A 17,946-nucleotide genomic window follows, 5' to 3' on the forward strand; every position below is an offset into this window, starting at 1 on the left:
GCCCCTCCCCAACCCCCTACGTGTGTCTCTTTCTCTAAAATAAATAAATGAATTTTTAAAAAAGGAATATATTCTGAACCCCTAACCCATACCTCATCCACTACTTCACAGTATTCGTGCAAATATGCTTTTCTCAGCTCTGGAAGATTCTAGGTACAGCTGGAAAAGATGAATTGCTGTATAAAGAAGAAAAATGATTGTTTAGACAGACCCATTTATGACCACATCTATGACAGAAGTTGGGGGAAAGGTTAACACTTGAGAAAAACTACTTTCTTCTTGAAGAAAAAGGGGGATATTGGATGTCTTAATTGAGTATGCATATAAATAGGAATTTCAAACTGACTGTTCTTGGTCTATAAAAAATTACTTAGTCTACATTAACACAACAAATATTTATTGAACTCCTACTGTGTGGGAGGCAGTGTTATAGGTGATGGAGATAGCACTGGACAAAGCACAAACTCATGCACATGCACACACACACACACATACACCTGTCCTCCTGGAGCTTGCATTCTAATGAGGATGACAATGTAAGCAAAATACAAAATATGTTACTTTTGGTTACAAGTGTAAGAAAAGTAATGATGGTTGGACATTTCCAAAGTAACTGTACCTCATAACTGGAACAAAAGTTTAAAAAATCATATATGTATTTAATACATTGTCTCTTACTGAATCAGTACCTAAAAAAGCCGCAAGTTTATAAAAGAAAAAGGTCACCTATTGACTTGGATCTCTTAAAGTCTCCGCATCATGAAGGGAAAATAAAACCTTCTGACTAAAAGATCAATACTTTTATTACAAAAATATACTTTTATTACTTTTCATGAAATTCAGTGACAGAATAGTATACTTCATCATCCAGCCTTCAGGAAAAAAAGTATTATTCTAAGTTGATACTAGGAGAACCCTAGTTCATAGGAGTGAAGAAAAAATTCCCAACTGCAGTGCTTGGAGCTGTTTAGTTCAGATTTCTCTACCTCTCTCCTGTTCTACAACTCTCTGCTCTGAGGGCCCCCCCCCCACACTTCAGCAAACCAGACCATCATGTTAATAAGAGTTGATTTGTAAATAGCGTCTCCCTCACCCCATCTCTACCCCCCCTTTGGCCAGGCTCCTACTTTCTGCTCAATGGCACAGATGCGGCTTTGAGCTGACTGGGACCAGGCAGCTATTAGCAGCAAATCCAGTGAGGGAAATTAATGAAGGGGACAACTAATAAAAGACAGCTCAGGACAGCCAGACTAACTTGCTCGGAGCAGTAATTAACTTTTTTTTCTTTTTTTCTTTCTTTCTTTCTTTCTTTTCTTTTTTTTTTTCTTTTTTTTTCTTTCTTTTTTTTTTTCTTTTAGCTCATGAAGGTAAATATGCCATCAGCACTGGTCCAACTCTTCTTTATTAAAATGGCGAGAGCAGAGCTTTTCATGGGACCTGAGACTTAATCTGCTCCCCCCCCCCCCAAGAAGAACAATTTTAAATTACTTGTGTGATGTGTTTATAGATCCATGATGTCCAAATCAAGAGACGCCTTTAAAGTTGAGAAATAAAGGAGAAATAAAGTTGAGAAATAAGAGTCTGAATAAAAGAAATAGTCGTCCTCTGCCTGGAAGCAGCTTACAAGACAGAACTCTTTTTCAAAGGTTTGCTTTTCTTCCTCACCTAAAATGATTGGCTTCTGTTCAGTGCAAGTGCTAAATGGAAAATAAGATGGGATTCAAGGTGCATGGCAAGTCTTATATGTCAGTGTTAAATACCAGCCTAGCTTGAGGGACTTCCCGGTTGTCTTCTTCAAGCCTTCAGTTTCCATTTTTAAAGACACATTTATTAAAGGTGACTTAAAATTTGGTTCCTCCACCTATTTTTGGAAGTCAATGTCTCTTTCAAAAGTAAATCTTTCTAAAACTATATCAAGATAAAACTGTTAGGGGGGCACCTGGGTAGCTCAGTGGTTGAGCGTCTGCCTCCGGCTCAGGTCATGATCCCGAGTTCTAGGATTAAGTCCCGCATCAGGCTCCACACAGGGAACCTGCTTCTCCCTCTGCCTATGTCTCTGCCTCTCTGTGTGTCTCTCATGAATAAATAAATAAAATCTTAAAAAGAAAAGAAAAGAAAATCTATTACATTTTATAAGACCTTTGATAATCAGAACTAGAAGAGATTTTGGACATACTTAGTCCCACTGTACGCAAATCAGGCTAAGGAACTTCCTCATGGTCACTCAGCTAACTCAGTAACAAAAAGAACTCTCACCAGGAATTCATCCTCTTGACTGAATCAACTGCTCTGGCTTCTCCAAAATGAAAAAGCCTCATCATATACCCTAAATTAATAAGTTATGTAGTACTGCAGTTAAACATGTAGTTTAACCACGTGTCCTCTTTAGGCTTGGGTAAAAAACAGGATCAAATGATATTATCACAGTGAGTCTCATCCACAATGTCCCAGGAATCAATCTACTATTTAAGTGAACCTCCAGAACCTATCAAACCACCTCAGTCACGTTCTGGACAGAATAAGGCAAAAACAATTACCTTCAGCACTCTCTTGAGATTAGGTGGCTTCATTCAAGAGGGACAGATACCCAGATAATGGTGCCCTCCCGCAAAATTGCCCTCAATCAGCCATCTCTATACAAAGGAGAGTACAGCTCCCTATCATGAATTATTTCCCACAACATAGCAGAAAGCGCAGGTGTGGCAAGTGATAGAACTTTATACAATGTTCACTTTTACATCAGCAGTATGGAGAAATAAAATTAAAGTTTATTAAAATGAAATAGAGAAAAGTGGAGTCAGGGACAACAAGTGCTTTAAAAATGAAAATAGCTTTTGTTATATAAAGTATGTAAAGGAGTCAAATTCATAGACACAAAAAATAGTGGTTGTCAGGGTAGGAAAAATGAGAAGTTGTTATTTGATGGGTATGGAGTTTCAGTTTTGCAAAATGAAAAGTTCTGGAGACTACTTGTACACCAATGTGAATATACTGAAAGCCATTAGACCGTACACTTACAAAATGGTTAAGATGATTTTAAAAATCACTTTCAGGATGGCTATAGATTCCAAGAAATGAAACTTCTTTGCATGGCCAAAGAAAAAAATTAAAATGGCTTTTATAAGAGAATCTTCAAACTTTTTCAGAGATGAGCCACCAAGTTTTAGATAATTATAAAGCTTTTTTTTTTGCTACAAATACGTAAATATACACCTGTATCAAACAGAGTAGGCTGTTATAATGCAATAACCACCAAATCCTATAATGGTTTTATTTATTTATTTATTTATTTAAATAGAGAGGGTACCAGCATGTGACATGGGGCTGGAGGCAGTGGGCACAGAGGGAGAGAGAGATTCTCAAGCAGGTTCCCTGCCCAGCATGGAATCCAAGATGTGTCTCCATCTGAGAGCCGGGAGAGCCCTGAGCTGAAATCAAGAGTTGGACACCCAAAAAAAAAAAAAAAAAAAAAAAGAGTTGGACACCCAATTAAGCCACCCAGGTGCCCACCTAGTGGCTTTTAACTCACAAGTTTTTGTTTTTTTTTAAGGTTTTATTTATTTATTCATAAGAGGCACAGAGAGAGAGAGAGAGAGAGAGGCAGAAGGAGAAGCAGGCTCCATGCAGGGAGCCTGATGTGGAACTCGATCCCGGATCTCCAGGATCACTCCCTGGGCTGAAGGCAGGAGCCAAACCGCTGAGCCACCCAGGGATCCCCATAACTCGCAAGTTTTTTTCCCCTCATTCAACATCCATTGTGAGTTTAGGTGACTGATGAGAACCACTGCTCTTTATATGGTCACTCAAAAGCTCAACCAGCTTTAATATTTTGTCCTCACCATCTCAAAAGAAGACAAAGATGGAGGTGGGAGATGGGGTCCCACCCAATTGGAAAGGGCCTGAGCATGTCCAGTAGAGTTGGAATCTCAGATACTTGGTGGAGACCAGGCAGGTCCTCCATAATACCCAGCAGCAGCATTTTGTCAGATGGAATGAAATGAAATAACAAGCTTTAAATAAGAGTTGCAGGGCAGCCCCGGTGGCTCAGCTCCTGGAGACCCGAGATCCAGTCCCACGTCGGGCTCCCTGCATGGAGCCTGCTTCTCCCTCTGCCTGTGTCTCTGCCTCCCTATCTCTCTCTCTGTGTCTCTTGTGGATAAATAAATAAAATCTTTAAAAACAAATAAATAAGAGTTGCAGAGTCGTGTAAAGATAGTACCAATGAAATTATGTTTCCTGGAACATGCAGGAATATGGCTAGAGTATTTGGGAGGCACTGTCAGGACAAGAAATAATTCTACTCGATGACACAAGCTGAAGGGCAACGGCTGTGAATATTACACGTTCTGTGAGACGCAGTGAGGATACTCTGGTATCATTCATAGTTGCCTTGTTAAATGTTGCTTTTAAGACTCCTAGTCCCTTCAAACATACCATCAAAATTTCTAAAATTAAAAAAAAATCTAAAATTCAAAACGATCACGAATGCCAAAAAGTTGAGAAGCCTAATGTTTATGAATACTTCCCTTCTAGTCCCTCACCAAAGATCTTATGATATCACTTACTTTGCTGGGGTAGAAAAAGGGAACCATTGAATTTTGGTCTCTTTTAGGTGGAAAAATACATAAGTAGCACTTACCTGGAGAGCAATAACCAGTAGTTGCCACCACAGAGATTTGCTCCAGCCTGCTTTGTAATGTCTTATCATCATTATCATCTTATACATGTTGTTATGGAAGACATGAGTGTTCAAGAGATTCAGAGCAATGTGAAGGTGGGAAGATACCACTGGCGGGTGCCTTCATCGGGTCAGCTTTTTCTGCTGTAGTTCGGTACCCTTTTGATTTGAAAAAACTCTAGGAAGTCTAGAAATCTCTCCCCTGTTATAGGAGAGCAGAGTTGTCTAAGATTCTAGAACAGTTTTACTCAAGTAGAACTGAAGTCCTTTTTAAATTATTTGATCACAAAAAATAAAACTCATTTTTCACTGCACTCTTTCTGAACTTCCCAGACTGAAGATGTTGTCAGATGAACTCTTTGGGTCTCCTGAAAAGGATAGGAGCTTCTTTTGCAAATGCCAAGCAGAACTAGGAGGGGCTTTCCTGCACACATACCCACTGTCACGTGGATGTGGCGAAACATTTTCTTCCAATTAAGAGAAACTGGATTTGAACTCAGGACTTCAAGATCCTTTACTGCTCCCCCAAGAAAATCATGTTTTCTTCCTGGTCTATTTCCACATTTCTGCCATGGCAATTTGAGAGTTAAGGAAAATAAGTTTAGATGGGTTTGACTTAAAAACCTTTTTGATCATGTTCTAGGCATTGTGATATGAAAGATGCATTCATGCGTTAATACCATACTTATCTAAAGTTATGGTTAGACTTTCCTCCACATAGTTTTAAAGGTATGTTCAAGGTTTTAACCCTATTTGATTTCTCTTCCAAAATTATCTGGAAAATAAAGCAAGACAAAAATTAATCATATCCTTACATTTGATTGGTTTTCTTGTATTTGTTTGCATATGGTATTTCAGTAGATAAAAGAGGTTGAAAAACACGAAATAAAATTAGAGTTATACCCAGAATCCTTCATTTTTAATTATTCAATGCATACGAAGATTTATGAATTACAGAAAGAAAACAAGGGCAAGCCTGTGGGGTTACTCTTTTGTTACACTGGCACTAGTTTGGCTTCTTTCTGCTATTCTTATACCAAGGAGGCAATAAACCCCCTTGAGAGTCATAGAGCTGCCCGTGGAGCCCTGACAGTGCTGAGAAGCTTTTATGCCAAAATACAATGCACAAAAGGATCATAAACACGTTTGAAAAGGAAGATGACCTCTTTGTCACAAGGAATTAGGCTTTATTGCAAGCTGCTGCCATGGAAACCAGCCCTGCGTTCTCTCTGCTTATTTTGAAGATTCCAGTTTCCATTTTACATGGACTTCAGCACTTTTACTTGATTGTTTCTAGATCAAATAAAATAGGTGAAAGGTTTTGGTTCTTTGCTCCATTGTTTAACATCTCTAGGTATGCCTCCAGGGACTAGAGTGAAGACAAAAGGAGAGAAGGTGAGGATGGAATCATTAAAAAGAAAGGAGAGATGAAGAAAAACTACAGTGGCTACCGGGTAACATGAATCTCAAGCACTGTCCGCAACGTCCAACCAAAATGCTTCTTTGGGGAGGAATCTTAAATCCCGAAGTCCTTTTATTTCCTAATATGATTTTGGTCTTGTGAGAAACTGGACACGAAAACCTAATGCTTCCACAGTTACAGTCTTGAAAAGTAATGGGAAAAAATAAGTGAACAGAGAATTGATAATGAGCTAACCACCGTTGAAGTTCTGCGATCCAAAAGCTGGGAAACACCTGAAGAGTGGCCGAGAGTCCGCTGGGAGAGAGGCGGGGGCCGGAGAGCGCGAGGAAAGCCCCCGGAGCCCCCTGCTCCGCCTGCACCCCCTCCCCGCGGGATTCCGGCGCTCAGACCCCGGGGGGCTGAACGTGTCTCCCGCAGGTGGGACCTACCCCGGCTGCAGCGCAGAGCTGGCGCCTGTCCGCGCGCTCCGGGGCCCCCCGGCCCTGCACGGGGTGTTCCTTCCTACCCAATAATCCAAGTTGACTTTCCCTCTTTGCGCTTCGAGGGGCTGGAGAAGCAGCCGCGGGCGAGCGAAGGCGGACTGGAGCGCTCCCATCTTCCTCCCCCCTCCTCCAACCCTGGCACTGAGGGGGGGGGGGGAAAGTCATCTGCTGTAGTGCGCGCACCATCAGGATCCTTTCCCACTCCGTCCTCCCGACTCCGGCCACCTCGCAGGAAAATAATAGCTTCGGCCACACTGGCTTTCCAGTTCTGCTTTCCGGATGACTGCATTTCTTTGCTCCTCTCTCCCGTCGGAGACCATCTGAAACTGCCCCCAAGTTGCGTTCCCAGGATCCCCCCACCCCCCGGATTCGACTCGGGGACTAAAGAGCAAACTCACTTCGGCGTCCCTCGGTAAGAGGAGCTCATCCAGGCTGGATAAACCCAACCGGGAAAAGAGAACCGGGGCGGCGTGGGGGAGGGGTGCGGAGAGACCCGCTCCTGCCGTTCTCGCTCCTCCCCGCCGGGCGGACCTGGCCGGTGCCCACTGCGCGCCACGTGGGGCGGCCCCCGGGAAGGCGCGTCCCCCCCCACACACACCCCCAAAGGCTTTGGGGGAAAAACTGCCAAGAGCAATGAACCCTAAAGGACAGAGAGAAGTAGAGGGGGGTGCAAACCTTCGTTTTCACACACACCCCATTTTTGGACATTCCTTAAGTGTAATCATTAAAATGGATCCTCAAAAAAAAAAGGGGGAGCTTAACGCTGCCGTTTCTGACAATCTGCCCCCACACAGTTAGCGAAGTGAAAGATCTGGATCGAGCTTTGTTACTCCGCTACCAACAGCAGACTTGGGGAGACCAAGCCTCCGATTTCTGGCCACATCAAAGCAGTGATTATGCAAATACCCCCACACCTTTTTTTTTAAAGAATAAAATGGAAGGGGAATTATTTATCACACAATGAACCCCCTGCCAGGGAGGGAAACAATAGATCAGACCAGATAGCCCTTCTAGCCCCAGGCTGGGGGAGCCAGGAGGGGGGTGCTGGAGCCCTCACGTTTTATTGGTCTAACCTAATTTCACTAATTCTCTTTTCACACATTTTCTTTTGCGGATTCGGAGGCCGGGACTTTTCACGCTCCCGGGAGCGCCCTGCATCGGTTCGATTCAAGGGCTGCCTGCTTTATTTAATTAATACATTCAAAGCTCGCCCGGGAGCCCTAGAGCCGGGGGGACAGCGGGGGTGGGGACACCGGGGGGGGGGCGGGGGCTGGGGAGCGGGGCTCAAGGAGGAGGCGCTTTTAACGCCTTCCAGGTGTCGGTGCCCAGAAGTCACAACCTGCCCAAGGCTGTGCAATGCAGGGGGTGCGGAGGGCGAGGCGGGTGGGGGCGCGCAGGCCTGGGCTGCCGCAGCCCGGAGCCCCTGCACCCGGACTGGCGGGCGGGCGCGGCTACAGCGGGCCTGGGGCCCACATGTCCTTCTGCGTAATCGGGCTCGGGGAAGGACGCACTGGACCCTCGCTCTCTCCCGGACGAGACCGCCCGGGGCCTTCGGGTGCATGGGCCTCAGCCCGGCCTGCAGGGCTCCCCGGCGAGGGCGCCCACACACCCCCTGCTCGGGCGGCGGGACCCCCGGCGCTCAGCCCTGCGCTCGCCTCCCGCCTCGGCTGAGCCCGGCCTGGGTCCCGGCGTGGGCCGAGCCCCGGCAGCCCGCCTCTGCCGCTTGTTTCCTCCTTGCTTGGCCCTCGGCTGGATTCATTAAACATCTGGTGAAGGAAAAATAAGTCAGTTATCAAGGCCTGGGGAGTTCAGAGCAAATAAATACCACCGGTCCTGGAAGCCTGATGGCGAAGCGGAGCCTCCAACGAGGACAGGACCAACCTTCGCACCTCTCAGCCCCTAAGTCAACACGCGCAGCGCAGCCGCTGGCGCTGGAAAGATCTAGCAACCCCGGCCGCGTGGGACTGACGTTGCAAGAGCATCTGGGCCCCGTCCGAGACGTTTGCCATCAGAGAGCTGCCAGAGAAAGACTGAAGAATGGCTGCTCGGCCGCCCACCTGCCTGCTCCACGCAGGCAGACCCAGCTCATCAGGTTGCGGTCATAACAACGTGGGGAGGAAATGAATGAAAGAGGAGAGCGACTGTGTTCCCTGCTGCAGAAGCTGTGGCCTCATGGCAGGTTCTCCGGCTTACCCTGGAGGGCCAGGAGGTGGCTGCGCGACTTCCAGCGCCCGGGGAGGCAGAGGGAACCTCATCCTCCACCGCGGAGAGAGATTGGACGCCCTAAATAACCATTGCACCAATTTAGTGTAAAATAAGGTCTGCTGTAGGTGAGGAAGGGAAAGCCTGAGTATAGGTTACAAATGGTAGGCGGGATTCCTGCCATTTATGACTTGCTGCTGCTGTGTGTGCGGAGCTCCACGCTCCAGCTCCACGCGTGTCTCTGGTCCTGTGTAGGGGTGGCTGCTCCATTCCGCTAAGTAGTGGTTTCAGTTTTTCCGTTCAAGGCTGCGATTGTTAGACCATCTCCCCATCCGTGCCTCTCCAACTAAACACTTAGGGTCACCTGGTTACGGGATCGCCTCACCAGTTGAGGAGGTTTCCCATAGTCTTGGGAGACTAGCTGCCCCTGAGGGTTTGTCTCCACAGTCCTGTGCCTTGAAATGTGTCTTTGGCAAACTTCCAAAAGAAGCACCCTCTATCATCATAAGCATCATCACTAGAACAGTTATTTGGCATTAAAACTGTGACGTTTTAAGACTCCCCTACTAAGATTGTTTTACTTGCTGGCTTAGCTTTTTAAACCCTAGAAACATAAAAGTGAATATAAAAAATATAACACTTTCTCCTCATATCAGTGCATCAAGAGTGGCTAGGAACAACACAGGCTTTACATTAGAAGGGTTTTCCAACAGGTCTCTTTTATGGTCAGCTATGAAAACAAAAAAAGCAAACCCCTGGCTGGGTTCTTCCTTTGATTAAAAAAAAATGCTATTGAGATATTAAACACTTAATATTTTCCATACAGATAGAGAGGAGGAGGAGTTTCAGATAGATATCTCAGGAGAAATTACTGTTACTTAATGCAGAGGAGTGGAAGAAATGAAATCCACAGTGGGTGGGGGAGGGGAGCATGAACAACCAACTTTTCTTTGCTTAGGTGATTTTTTTTTTTTTTTAAGTTTGTGTTGTTCAGTGGACACCCTGGGCCAAGGAAAGGGGTTAAACCTAGAATGTGGTCAACTTTCACTTGGTCATCTTTGATCTATAGTGCTATTCATTTCTGCTTTGGAGGTTGAAGTGCAAGTTATAGAATTATGTGTTTGGGAGATTAGGAAACCATTTTTGCTTTCTCTTTGAGGAAGTTTTGACTATGTAATTATTTTAACAATAATGCAAAGCTTAGCTATTTCCCTCAGATACAATTTTATCCCAGTTCATTCCGGATAGTTTTTCTCCAGTTTACTTTTCAAACCAACAAGTTTGTCTAAATGGCTAATACAAAACCAGCTTCCAATAATGAATTACAAATACATCATAGATGTTAGAGCTGGAAGGGACTCTTGGAAATCACCGTCCAAACCCTACAATTTACAGGTGGTAACTGAAACTCAGAGTATAAGATCTATACATTCTAACAAGAAACTTCAACTTCACTATTTTTTTTACATCAAGATTTCCGAACTGTGGAATTCATTATGATTTAATTATCTTTTAACCCTCTCTCCCCTTTCCCTGATCTTATTCGCTCAGAAATTGATTTCTTAAAAAACAAGTTTCGTTTGTATGCAGTTATACTCTGATGTCAGTGTCAGTGTCTCAAATACGATTCTGCTGCTTGTGATTTCTTAGATCTTACATGTCAGTGAAATTCTACACACAAAACCCACAAAAGTGGACAAAAGTTAGAATACAACACACAAAAATTATGAAAATTATATATTTATTTATAGTTTAATCACAAGAACAATTTTTTGTTCCAGATGTAAATACATACTAGAATAAACTCTGTAAAATATACAAAAAAATACATACTTTTCCCATGAAAAATTTCTTTATAATAAATAGAAGGGAACACGTGTGTGGCTGATCCTGATAATGCTCCGTGTCTGCTTAGGTTTTCAGTCTGTTGATTTATTTTTAATCTCTTGAAAGAATGGGGGAGTTCCTTCTCCCCTAAAAGGTCGAGATAAATAATGCATGAAGCAATCCTCCCTCCTGATTTTTCCCTTTTCCTCCACATTTTTCCTTTTGATAGAGAGTTCAGCCTAAATTTCCACGCTTGCATTCAATCATTACAAAGCCTACAAATTATACAATGACTTCTAACCTGGCCCTCTAACAAAACAACTTTTTTCCCCTTATAAATCATAAGAGACAGATGGCAAAATGGAGAAGAAAAAGGAAAGAGAAGGACGGAACAATGGGCATTGTGACGAATCTGGGAAACAGAACAAAGTGCACATCAGAGAGGGAAAGTTTGGTTTGACAGGTGAAATTCCCACAGCCCGCAGACAGCAATGGGAATAAAGCAGATGCCAGCCATTGCAAATCTGTGGATAATATTATTACCGGTAAAATCATTCAGATGCTAAGATACATTTCTTTCTACTCGACATTAACATCTCTATGTAGAAGCAAAGGTGAAGAGATCAGAGGAACCAGTTGCATTCCCCCTGGGAGATTCACACGAACCGCTCCGAGTCCCTCGGGCCTTACAGAGAGGGGGAGGAGCGTCAGTCCGCTCTGCAAACTCCTTAGCCGTGCCACCTTCAGCGCTTCCCAGCATCTTTTTTTTTTTTTTTTTTTTGCCTTAAGAAACGCCCCCACAATTGTACCATCCTCTTTGACAACAAGCTCCATCACACCGTCAATAAATTAGAGACCGTCCTAAAGAAGGAAACCCTTAGTCAAGGAATGCAGCAAACAACCCAGGATTCAGAACGGCTAAAACTGCCTGCCCGGTGAAGTGAGATGGTCTCCAGGGCATAGACAGAAGAGGGGACAGAAGGGTGGCAGGAGGGCCAGATCAGGGACGGCAACGGGGACCCGCTAAGGCCTGGCGCCGGCGGCGCGGATGGCAGTTCTAGATGCAGTCCCTGACCATGGGGAGGTGAGGTGCGTAGCGGTGCTTGTCGGGAGGCGGGGGCTGCCAATAGTCCATGTCGGAACCGGCCGGGCTGGCGGGAGATAAAGTGCAGCTGTAGGGGGAGGTGGAGTTGGAGGACGCCGAGGAGGACGGCGCCGGGCTGTTGCTGCAGCTCCAGGTGGAGGCCGGCGACGGGCTGTCTCCGCTGCTGCTCAGGGTGGCGCTAGCGCCTCCCGGGCTCAGCAGCACCGTCTCGGGGAAGAGCGCCCCCGGCAGGCCTCCGCCACCCCCCCCGCAGTGGTCCGCCAGGCGCAGGGTCTCGGTGAGCGCCCAGATATAATTGTGGGCGAAGCGCAGGGTCTCGATCTTGGTGAGCTTGGCGTCCTCGGGGAACGTGGGGAGTACCTCGCGCAGCGCGTCCAGCGCCGCATTGAGGTTGTGCATGCGGTTGCGCTCGCGGTTGTTGGCCTTCAGTCTGCGGGTCTTCTTGATGCGCTGCACCGTCTCGGCCGTCTTGGCGCCGCGGGAAACAGCCCGCGCCCTGGAGGGGCGCCGCTTGCACTCGTGCACCAGCCCCAGCAGCCGCGCCGGCCGGCAGCCCTCGGCTCCCGGCGGCGAGCCGCCCCGCGGCCCCGGCCCGGCCTCCGCCGCACGCGGCCGGCGCGCCCCGCCCGACGCGCCCAGCTCCTCCTCTTCCTCCTCGTCGGCGCTGGACGACAGCGGGGTGAGGGCGGCGGAGGCGGGGGAGGCCGAGCCCAGCAGCACCAGCACGTCCTCTTCCTCCTTCAACTCCAAGGTCTCGGATTTGACAAACATCCTACCGAGGAGAGCGGGGAGAGAGAAAGAACGGAGGGAGACGTGAATACAGAGGCAGCGGCACAGCCTCGGCGCCCGCGAGGACGGCCCGGGAGGGCGCCGAGGCCCGGGAGTGCTCTCCGCGCGCGGCCGCGGCCCCCGGGACGGAGACTCGGCTCGAGCCCAGGGTGCTCGGGCCTGGTGGGGCAGGGTCCCGGCAACAGCCGCCGCGTCGGGAGCCACGCGGCGGATACTCACGTCGCTCGCCCTTGGGCGTGTGCCGCGCCTCTCGGCGCCGCGGGCGGAGCGCAGCGCTGCGTCCCTCTGCCCTGAGGCCGGCGGGGCTGGCGCGGCTCCGCGGGGGACCAGACCGGCGGACCAGTGTGCCAGGAGCCCCGGCGGCCGCGGCGATCCGCCCGGGTCTCGTGTGTTGTGCTGGTGGTGCGCGTCCGTCTGTCAGTCAGTCCTCGGCCGTGCGGCTCCTGGCACGCGACTCCCGGGCACTCCAGTTAAAGCGAAGCTGCTTGCGGTTCAGTGGCTGCGTGTCTGGCACACGACTCTCCTTAAAACCCCTTATATACCACCAGGAAAACAATCAGATCTGCCCTCGGGGCCCCCACCTTCCCCCCACCCCCGGCCGCCGCCTCCTCCCCCCCCCCCCCGTGCCGACCCCCGCTCCCCCGCTTTTCCCTCCCCCGGTTTATTCTTTTCATTGCATTATCATCATTCATTTCTTTCTCTCTCTTCACCCACTTCCCCCGCCCGCCCTGCCCGGGCCTGCCATCCATCCTCCCCCTCCCGCCGCCCCCGCCTCTTTCCCCCCTTTATCTAATCAGCATAAAATGGTTCTAAAGCTCCTGTTGGAGCTCGAGGCTGCGGTCGCAGCGCCCGAAGCCGCGGTGGCGGCTCCAGCTCAAGCTGCGGCTGTTGTCGCGGCCGCTGCCCATTGTGATTGGTGGCTCGCGCTCGGCTGGAGCGTGCCGCTAATTTATTAATGAATGGAGGTCGCGAGGCGCAGCTGGCCAATCAGGGCGCCCCGGACTCCGGGAGGCCTGCGAGCCACGCGCACCGGAGCCCGCTCCCTTTCAGCCGCTCATTAGGGGCCGGGGCGCGGGGGGCCGTGGGGGAGACCGAGGCTGCCGCCCCCGCCCCCGCCCCGTCGCGGCGGCCGCAGCCCAGCCCCCGGCCCCGGCGCGCGCGCTCGCGCCCTCCCCGGCGCCGCCCGGCCTCGGCCTCTCCGCTGCGAACCGGGGGATCCGGGGAATTAGTTAATGGGGGTCAGAATGCCGGGGCGGGGTGGGGGGGAGCGAAGCCACCCTCTGGTGCTGCCGGGCGTCTGCCGGCAAAGCCTCGCAGGAGCGGTCTCAAACAGCAAATGATTTTAAAACGCATCCGTTTGGTTGAGCGCGGAACGGGGGCTGCGGGTGGCGGGCTGTGGGCCCCCGGCGGGCAAGCGCGCTGAGGGTCCCGAGAGCTGGCGGGCGACGGGGACGGCAGAGGACGGCGGCGGGTGCACCGGGGCGCCTCCGGGACGGGACGGGGCGGGACGGGACGGATCGGGTGGGGCAGCGCCTGACGCGCGCTGGGAGGACGTGAGCAGGAAGGCCCCACGGGTTGGAGCCCAAGGAGCTCTCCTCGTTTCACCTGTGACAGACGGTGAAATGTCTCCGGGAGCAGACACGGGTTTTGTCCTGTTCTGTTCGGTTTCTGGGGTTCACCCCACTTTGCCGCAGGGCCAGACAGCAAGGTGGCTCCCGGCGACGCGGGCAGCGAGCGGGGTGGGCGGGGCGGCCGACCTGCGGCCCCAGCCCGCGCCCGGGCTGCGCTGACACTTCCGTGACCTCTGCTCCGCGCTGGGGGGCGTTGTAGGGACAGGGGCCCGTCCTCCCGGGACTCCTGGCTTTTCAACGGGAAAATAGGGCTGAGGCTTACTGGACTTTGGGGAGGAAACTTGTCCTGAATTGCTCGCCAGCCGCCCCCCCCCGTCCCCTCCTCCCCACGCTCATGCCCACCCTCTTGTCGACGCGGCTGTCGGAGAGACCGAAGCAGAGCCCCCGGAGTGCGTGCTGGGCCGAGCGGTAGGCTGTGCAAGGATAGCGCCGACGCATCTGGACTCCGGTAGATGGGACAGGACGCCCTTGAGACCCCCCGTGCAAATTAAGTCTAAGCAAGGCGCATTTGGAATGTTGGGAGGTGAAAAGTGTCAAGAGGAAAAGATAATTGTCTGCAGGTCTGTCTCACTCAGTTTGTAGGAATTGGAAATTTCGGAGAAGGGCATGATGAAAATGGCTGTTAGTGTTTTGGCATGTTTTTCATCTGTTTAATATTTTCTGCAGGGAGTAATGAGCAGGGTTGGAAGGCATAGAGTAAAGAAAATGAAAACTAGAATCCCACAAAGGAGACTTTCGCCCACGTCAGCTCTCCAGGCTCCAGACCTCCTTCGGTCTTGAAATGATTGTAAAACTGCTACGATTTTCATTTTGCTTGCTGATATTTGTGTTTTGCCTATTCTCCCTTTTGAAAAACAAGTTCCCTACATTTAGAAGCTTTGTTTCCCCAGGTGGCCTCCTCCATCTTCTCAGGGCTTCATTTTGAGGAGTGCAAAAATTTATAAAGAAGGGAGAGACACTTTCAGTCTCCAAAATACAGCATCTGTCTCTCTCACACTTCTTTGGGTCTCTGGTTCTCTATCATGAACCTGCAGAACCAGAACCTCATAAAAGAGTTGCATCAAGCGGAAGACGTGTCCGTAGTAAAAGTTACCAGAAGTGCTTACCGCGGTTGCATGTACACCTTAGCATTATTTTCCAGGTGATGATCACTGATAGCAAACAAACAAGTAAATATTCTTCACAGTCTCCCTAAAGGAAAGCCTTCAAAGTCTTGGCTAGCAAGGTTCAGATCGAAAGAACACAGGAACATTGAGTAGATGTAGGATTTGGGGGTTAATTTGAATGCAGCAGGAGATGAGAAAGCTGAGTTCTGAGGAAATGATCAAAAACTGCTAAAAACCAATCCTGGGAGGATGGGAGGAACCTGTGATGTCAGTCTGTAGGTAGCTACATCTCGCGCTGGAGTTGCCTGCAAAGAAAGACAAGCTAATAGGCTAACAAAGCAAAGAAAGGTTTATTTTAGTATCAGTAGAAAGGTACCTCTTTGGACAGGTTGTTTTAAAATTTTAGTTTGGCTAGAAGTGATGGTTTGATCTGATGATAAAATATATTGGGGGGGGGGAGGGGAACAGAATCAGAAACCAGTTAAGAAGAGGCTTAAAGGAAAGCCTGACCAGTTCTGTATGACTCTAAACAGAGGCAGAGATCAAGCTGGCTCTAATGCTTGTGCTAGTGAAACACACAATGGATTTCTTTAGTTGATTGTTAACAGCATTTGGGTGTCTGACTCCCCGGTTTTTATGTTCCTCCAGGATTTTATGTTTTTATGATGCACGGAAAGGGTACATGCTTTCTCTTGTCAAAATCCAAACTTTTTATACTGTCTGTAAGAAGTTAATAATGCATATTGAGGTGTGCCCTCTACAGATATTTAGTAAAAGTATAATATTATTAGGGTAAATTGCACACTTCTGATTCCAGAAGTTTCTTTCAAAAGGAAAAATTATGAAAAGAAAGTTCTGTATATTTTCAAACATTGACATCAACCTCTAATCCATGTAAATATAAAGGTATCACGGACTTTACAGAATTTTGTCTTCGAAATAAGCGCTTCTTTGGGTGTATGCGGTAGTGTATGCTAGATTACTGTGTCAAGTACAAGAGTTTTAACAAATCACCCCTAGATCATCTTGGAATTCTAAGAATTTTGGTTGTATGTTTATATTGTAGCTTTCAAGAGAAGCGTCACTCAGTAATAGAACACTTCTGGAACTATTTCCCACTATGAAGAATATTATTTTAAAAAAGAAAAGAAACCACCTCAAGAACCGTTTAACAACGCTAGTGAAATTCAGAAGCCAACTATTCACACCCAGTCGCAGGATTCTATTTGTTCAGCATTTTGCCCAGTTTTGCTGAAAGAAAGAAATTTCGATTTCTTTACTCTGCTTTGCGAAGACGTGACCAGCCCCAAATATCCTTAGCTGGACTCTTCTAGCAGTCTTTTAACTTAAATAAATTCAAGAGGCACTTGTGTGGTCTAAAAGATTGTCCAGATGAAACGAGGCTGAAATGTTATGCGAAGGGGGAGGGGAGCGCGTGAATAGCATCAGGGAGGATGGTGACCGAGGGCCGCTCCTGTCCACTGCGTGAACTGTCCTAAAGGGTCAAACTGTTCATCTTCAGCCCCTCTTTCAGTGTGCAATCCTACTTTAAGAGAACAAAAGCTCAAAGCAGGCAGTTATCAAGAAATGGGAGCACAATGATTTAAACTCATCCCTAAGCCTTCGAAAGAAAGGGGGTCGAATGCGTGCAGCCAGAGAAGAGTGAAGTAAGGGGAGGGTGGAGATCTTTAGAAAGTCTTTGTTGCTTCTAAGAAGCTTGAACTTTGAGGCGACCCAAAAGCCCTAAAGTTTAGGGTAGGTGTTGCTGTGGGGCCATAGGCTACATCCCATCCACACTTCGACCTCACAAGTGGCCTAAAGAGGACAAACGGTCTCCTCCCCAAACTCCTGCTGCGGCAGGTGAATGGGGGGGGGGGGGGGGCGCGAGGGAGGGTGCTTTTCCCAGAGTGCGCGGCAGGGAAAGTTCGCCTGCGCCGCGAGCCTATCCCCCCAATTCCCAGGAAACCACCCTGCTTGCAAGAAGAGGGTGCGTCTACGCTCTGCTAAAAGGACAGAGTGACGTGCCTGCCGGGGGGGGGGGGGAGGGCTGCACCCCAAGTCCTGATCCTCCGAGTGAGCTCTCAGGCGGAAAAAAAAAAAAAAAAAAAGGCAGGAACACGTTAGCCAATCGCGAGCACCGGGAGTGCTTCGGCGGGGGGGGGGGGGGGGGGGGGCGACAAACGCAGCCTGCAGAGGAGCCGGGGCAGCCGGGCTGGGAGGGATTAGCTTGCCCCCCGGGGACTCCTCGCCCCGCCAGGGTTCCTTGTGTGTGATGACAAGTGCTGGGAGCCAGTGTGAGCTCGGATCTTTCGGTGGTCCCCTTCCGGGGAGCCAAGGAAACCCAGAGGAAATAGCCGTGTAAACTCACGCCCCAGCTTCGTCTCGAACCCCTGCACAGAAATCTCAGTCTCCCCTGCTCCCCCCGCCCCCGCCCCCCGCATCCTGTCTGTCCGGGGAGGCGCGAGCTTCACCGCACCAGCCCTTGCCCGACGAGACGCGAGGCAGGGAAGGCCATGCCCCGGCCCCGGAGCCCCCTTCCCGACACCCTTGCCCCAAGCCCGCGCGAAGGGCTTCGGTGTCTCAAACCACGTACTCCGGAAACCGACCTGGACGCCCAAGGCCGGCTCGCTGGCGGCGAGATCTGCCCAGCAAGTGCTGGGAGGCCCCGAGCCTACCAGCTCCCCTCCCGCTCTGCAGAGGCAG

General features: G+C 49.3%; 1 protein-coding gene and 2 long non-coding RNA genes across 3 annotated transcripts in view; 1 reads left to right on the plus strand and 2 right to left on the minus strand.

The window, feature by feature from the left end:
- The window catches only part of LOC140623516 (uncharacterized), a 32,053-nt gene extending 25,563 nt beyond the window's left edge, over positions 1 to 6,490 (minus strand). Inside the window, exons 1-3 of the long non-coding RNA XR_012023128.1 lie at positions 6,336 to 6,490; positions 4,640 to 6,047; positions 93 to 176 (exon numbers count right to left, since the gene is read on the minus strand). This is a non-coding gene — a long non-coding RNA (uncharacterized lncRNA). The remainder of the gene's footprint in view (positions 1 to 92; positions 177 to 4,639; positions 6,048 to 6,335) is intronic.
- LOC140623517 (uncharacterized) lies at positions 5,914 to 16,625 on the plus strand. Its single transcript, XR_012023129.1, has 2 exons — positions 5,914 to 6,995; positions 16,310 to 16,625. It is a non-coding gene; the product is annotated as an uncharacterized lncRNA (long non-coding RNA).
- On the minus strand, positions 11,477 to 13,067 carry NEUROG2 (neurogenin 2). The gene is made up of 2 exons (XM_072810004.1): positions 12,726 to 13,067; positions 11,477 to 12,489 (listed from the first exon to the last, which is right to left on the minus strand). Exon 2 carries the CDS (start codon positions 12,486 to 12,488, stop codon positions 11,670 to 11,672), a length of 819 nt encoding a protein of 272 aa, XP_072666105.1. The 5' UTR covers position 12,489; positions 12,726 to 13,067; the 3' UTR covers positions 11,477 to 11,669.
- Positions 16,626 to 17,946: the final 1,321 nt, after the last annotated feature.

This window comes from Canis lupus, chromosome 33 (genome assembly GCF_048164855.1).
Source record: "Canis lupus baileyi chromosome 33, mCanLup2.hap1, whole genome shotgun sequence".
In the NCBI taxonomy this organism is placed as follows: Eukaryota; Metazoa; Chordata; class Mammalia; order Carnivora; family Canidae; genus Canis; species Canis lupus.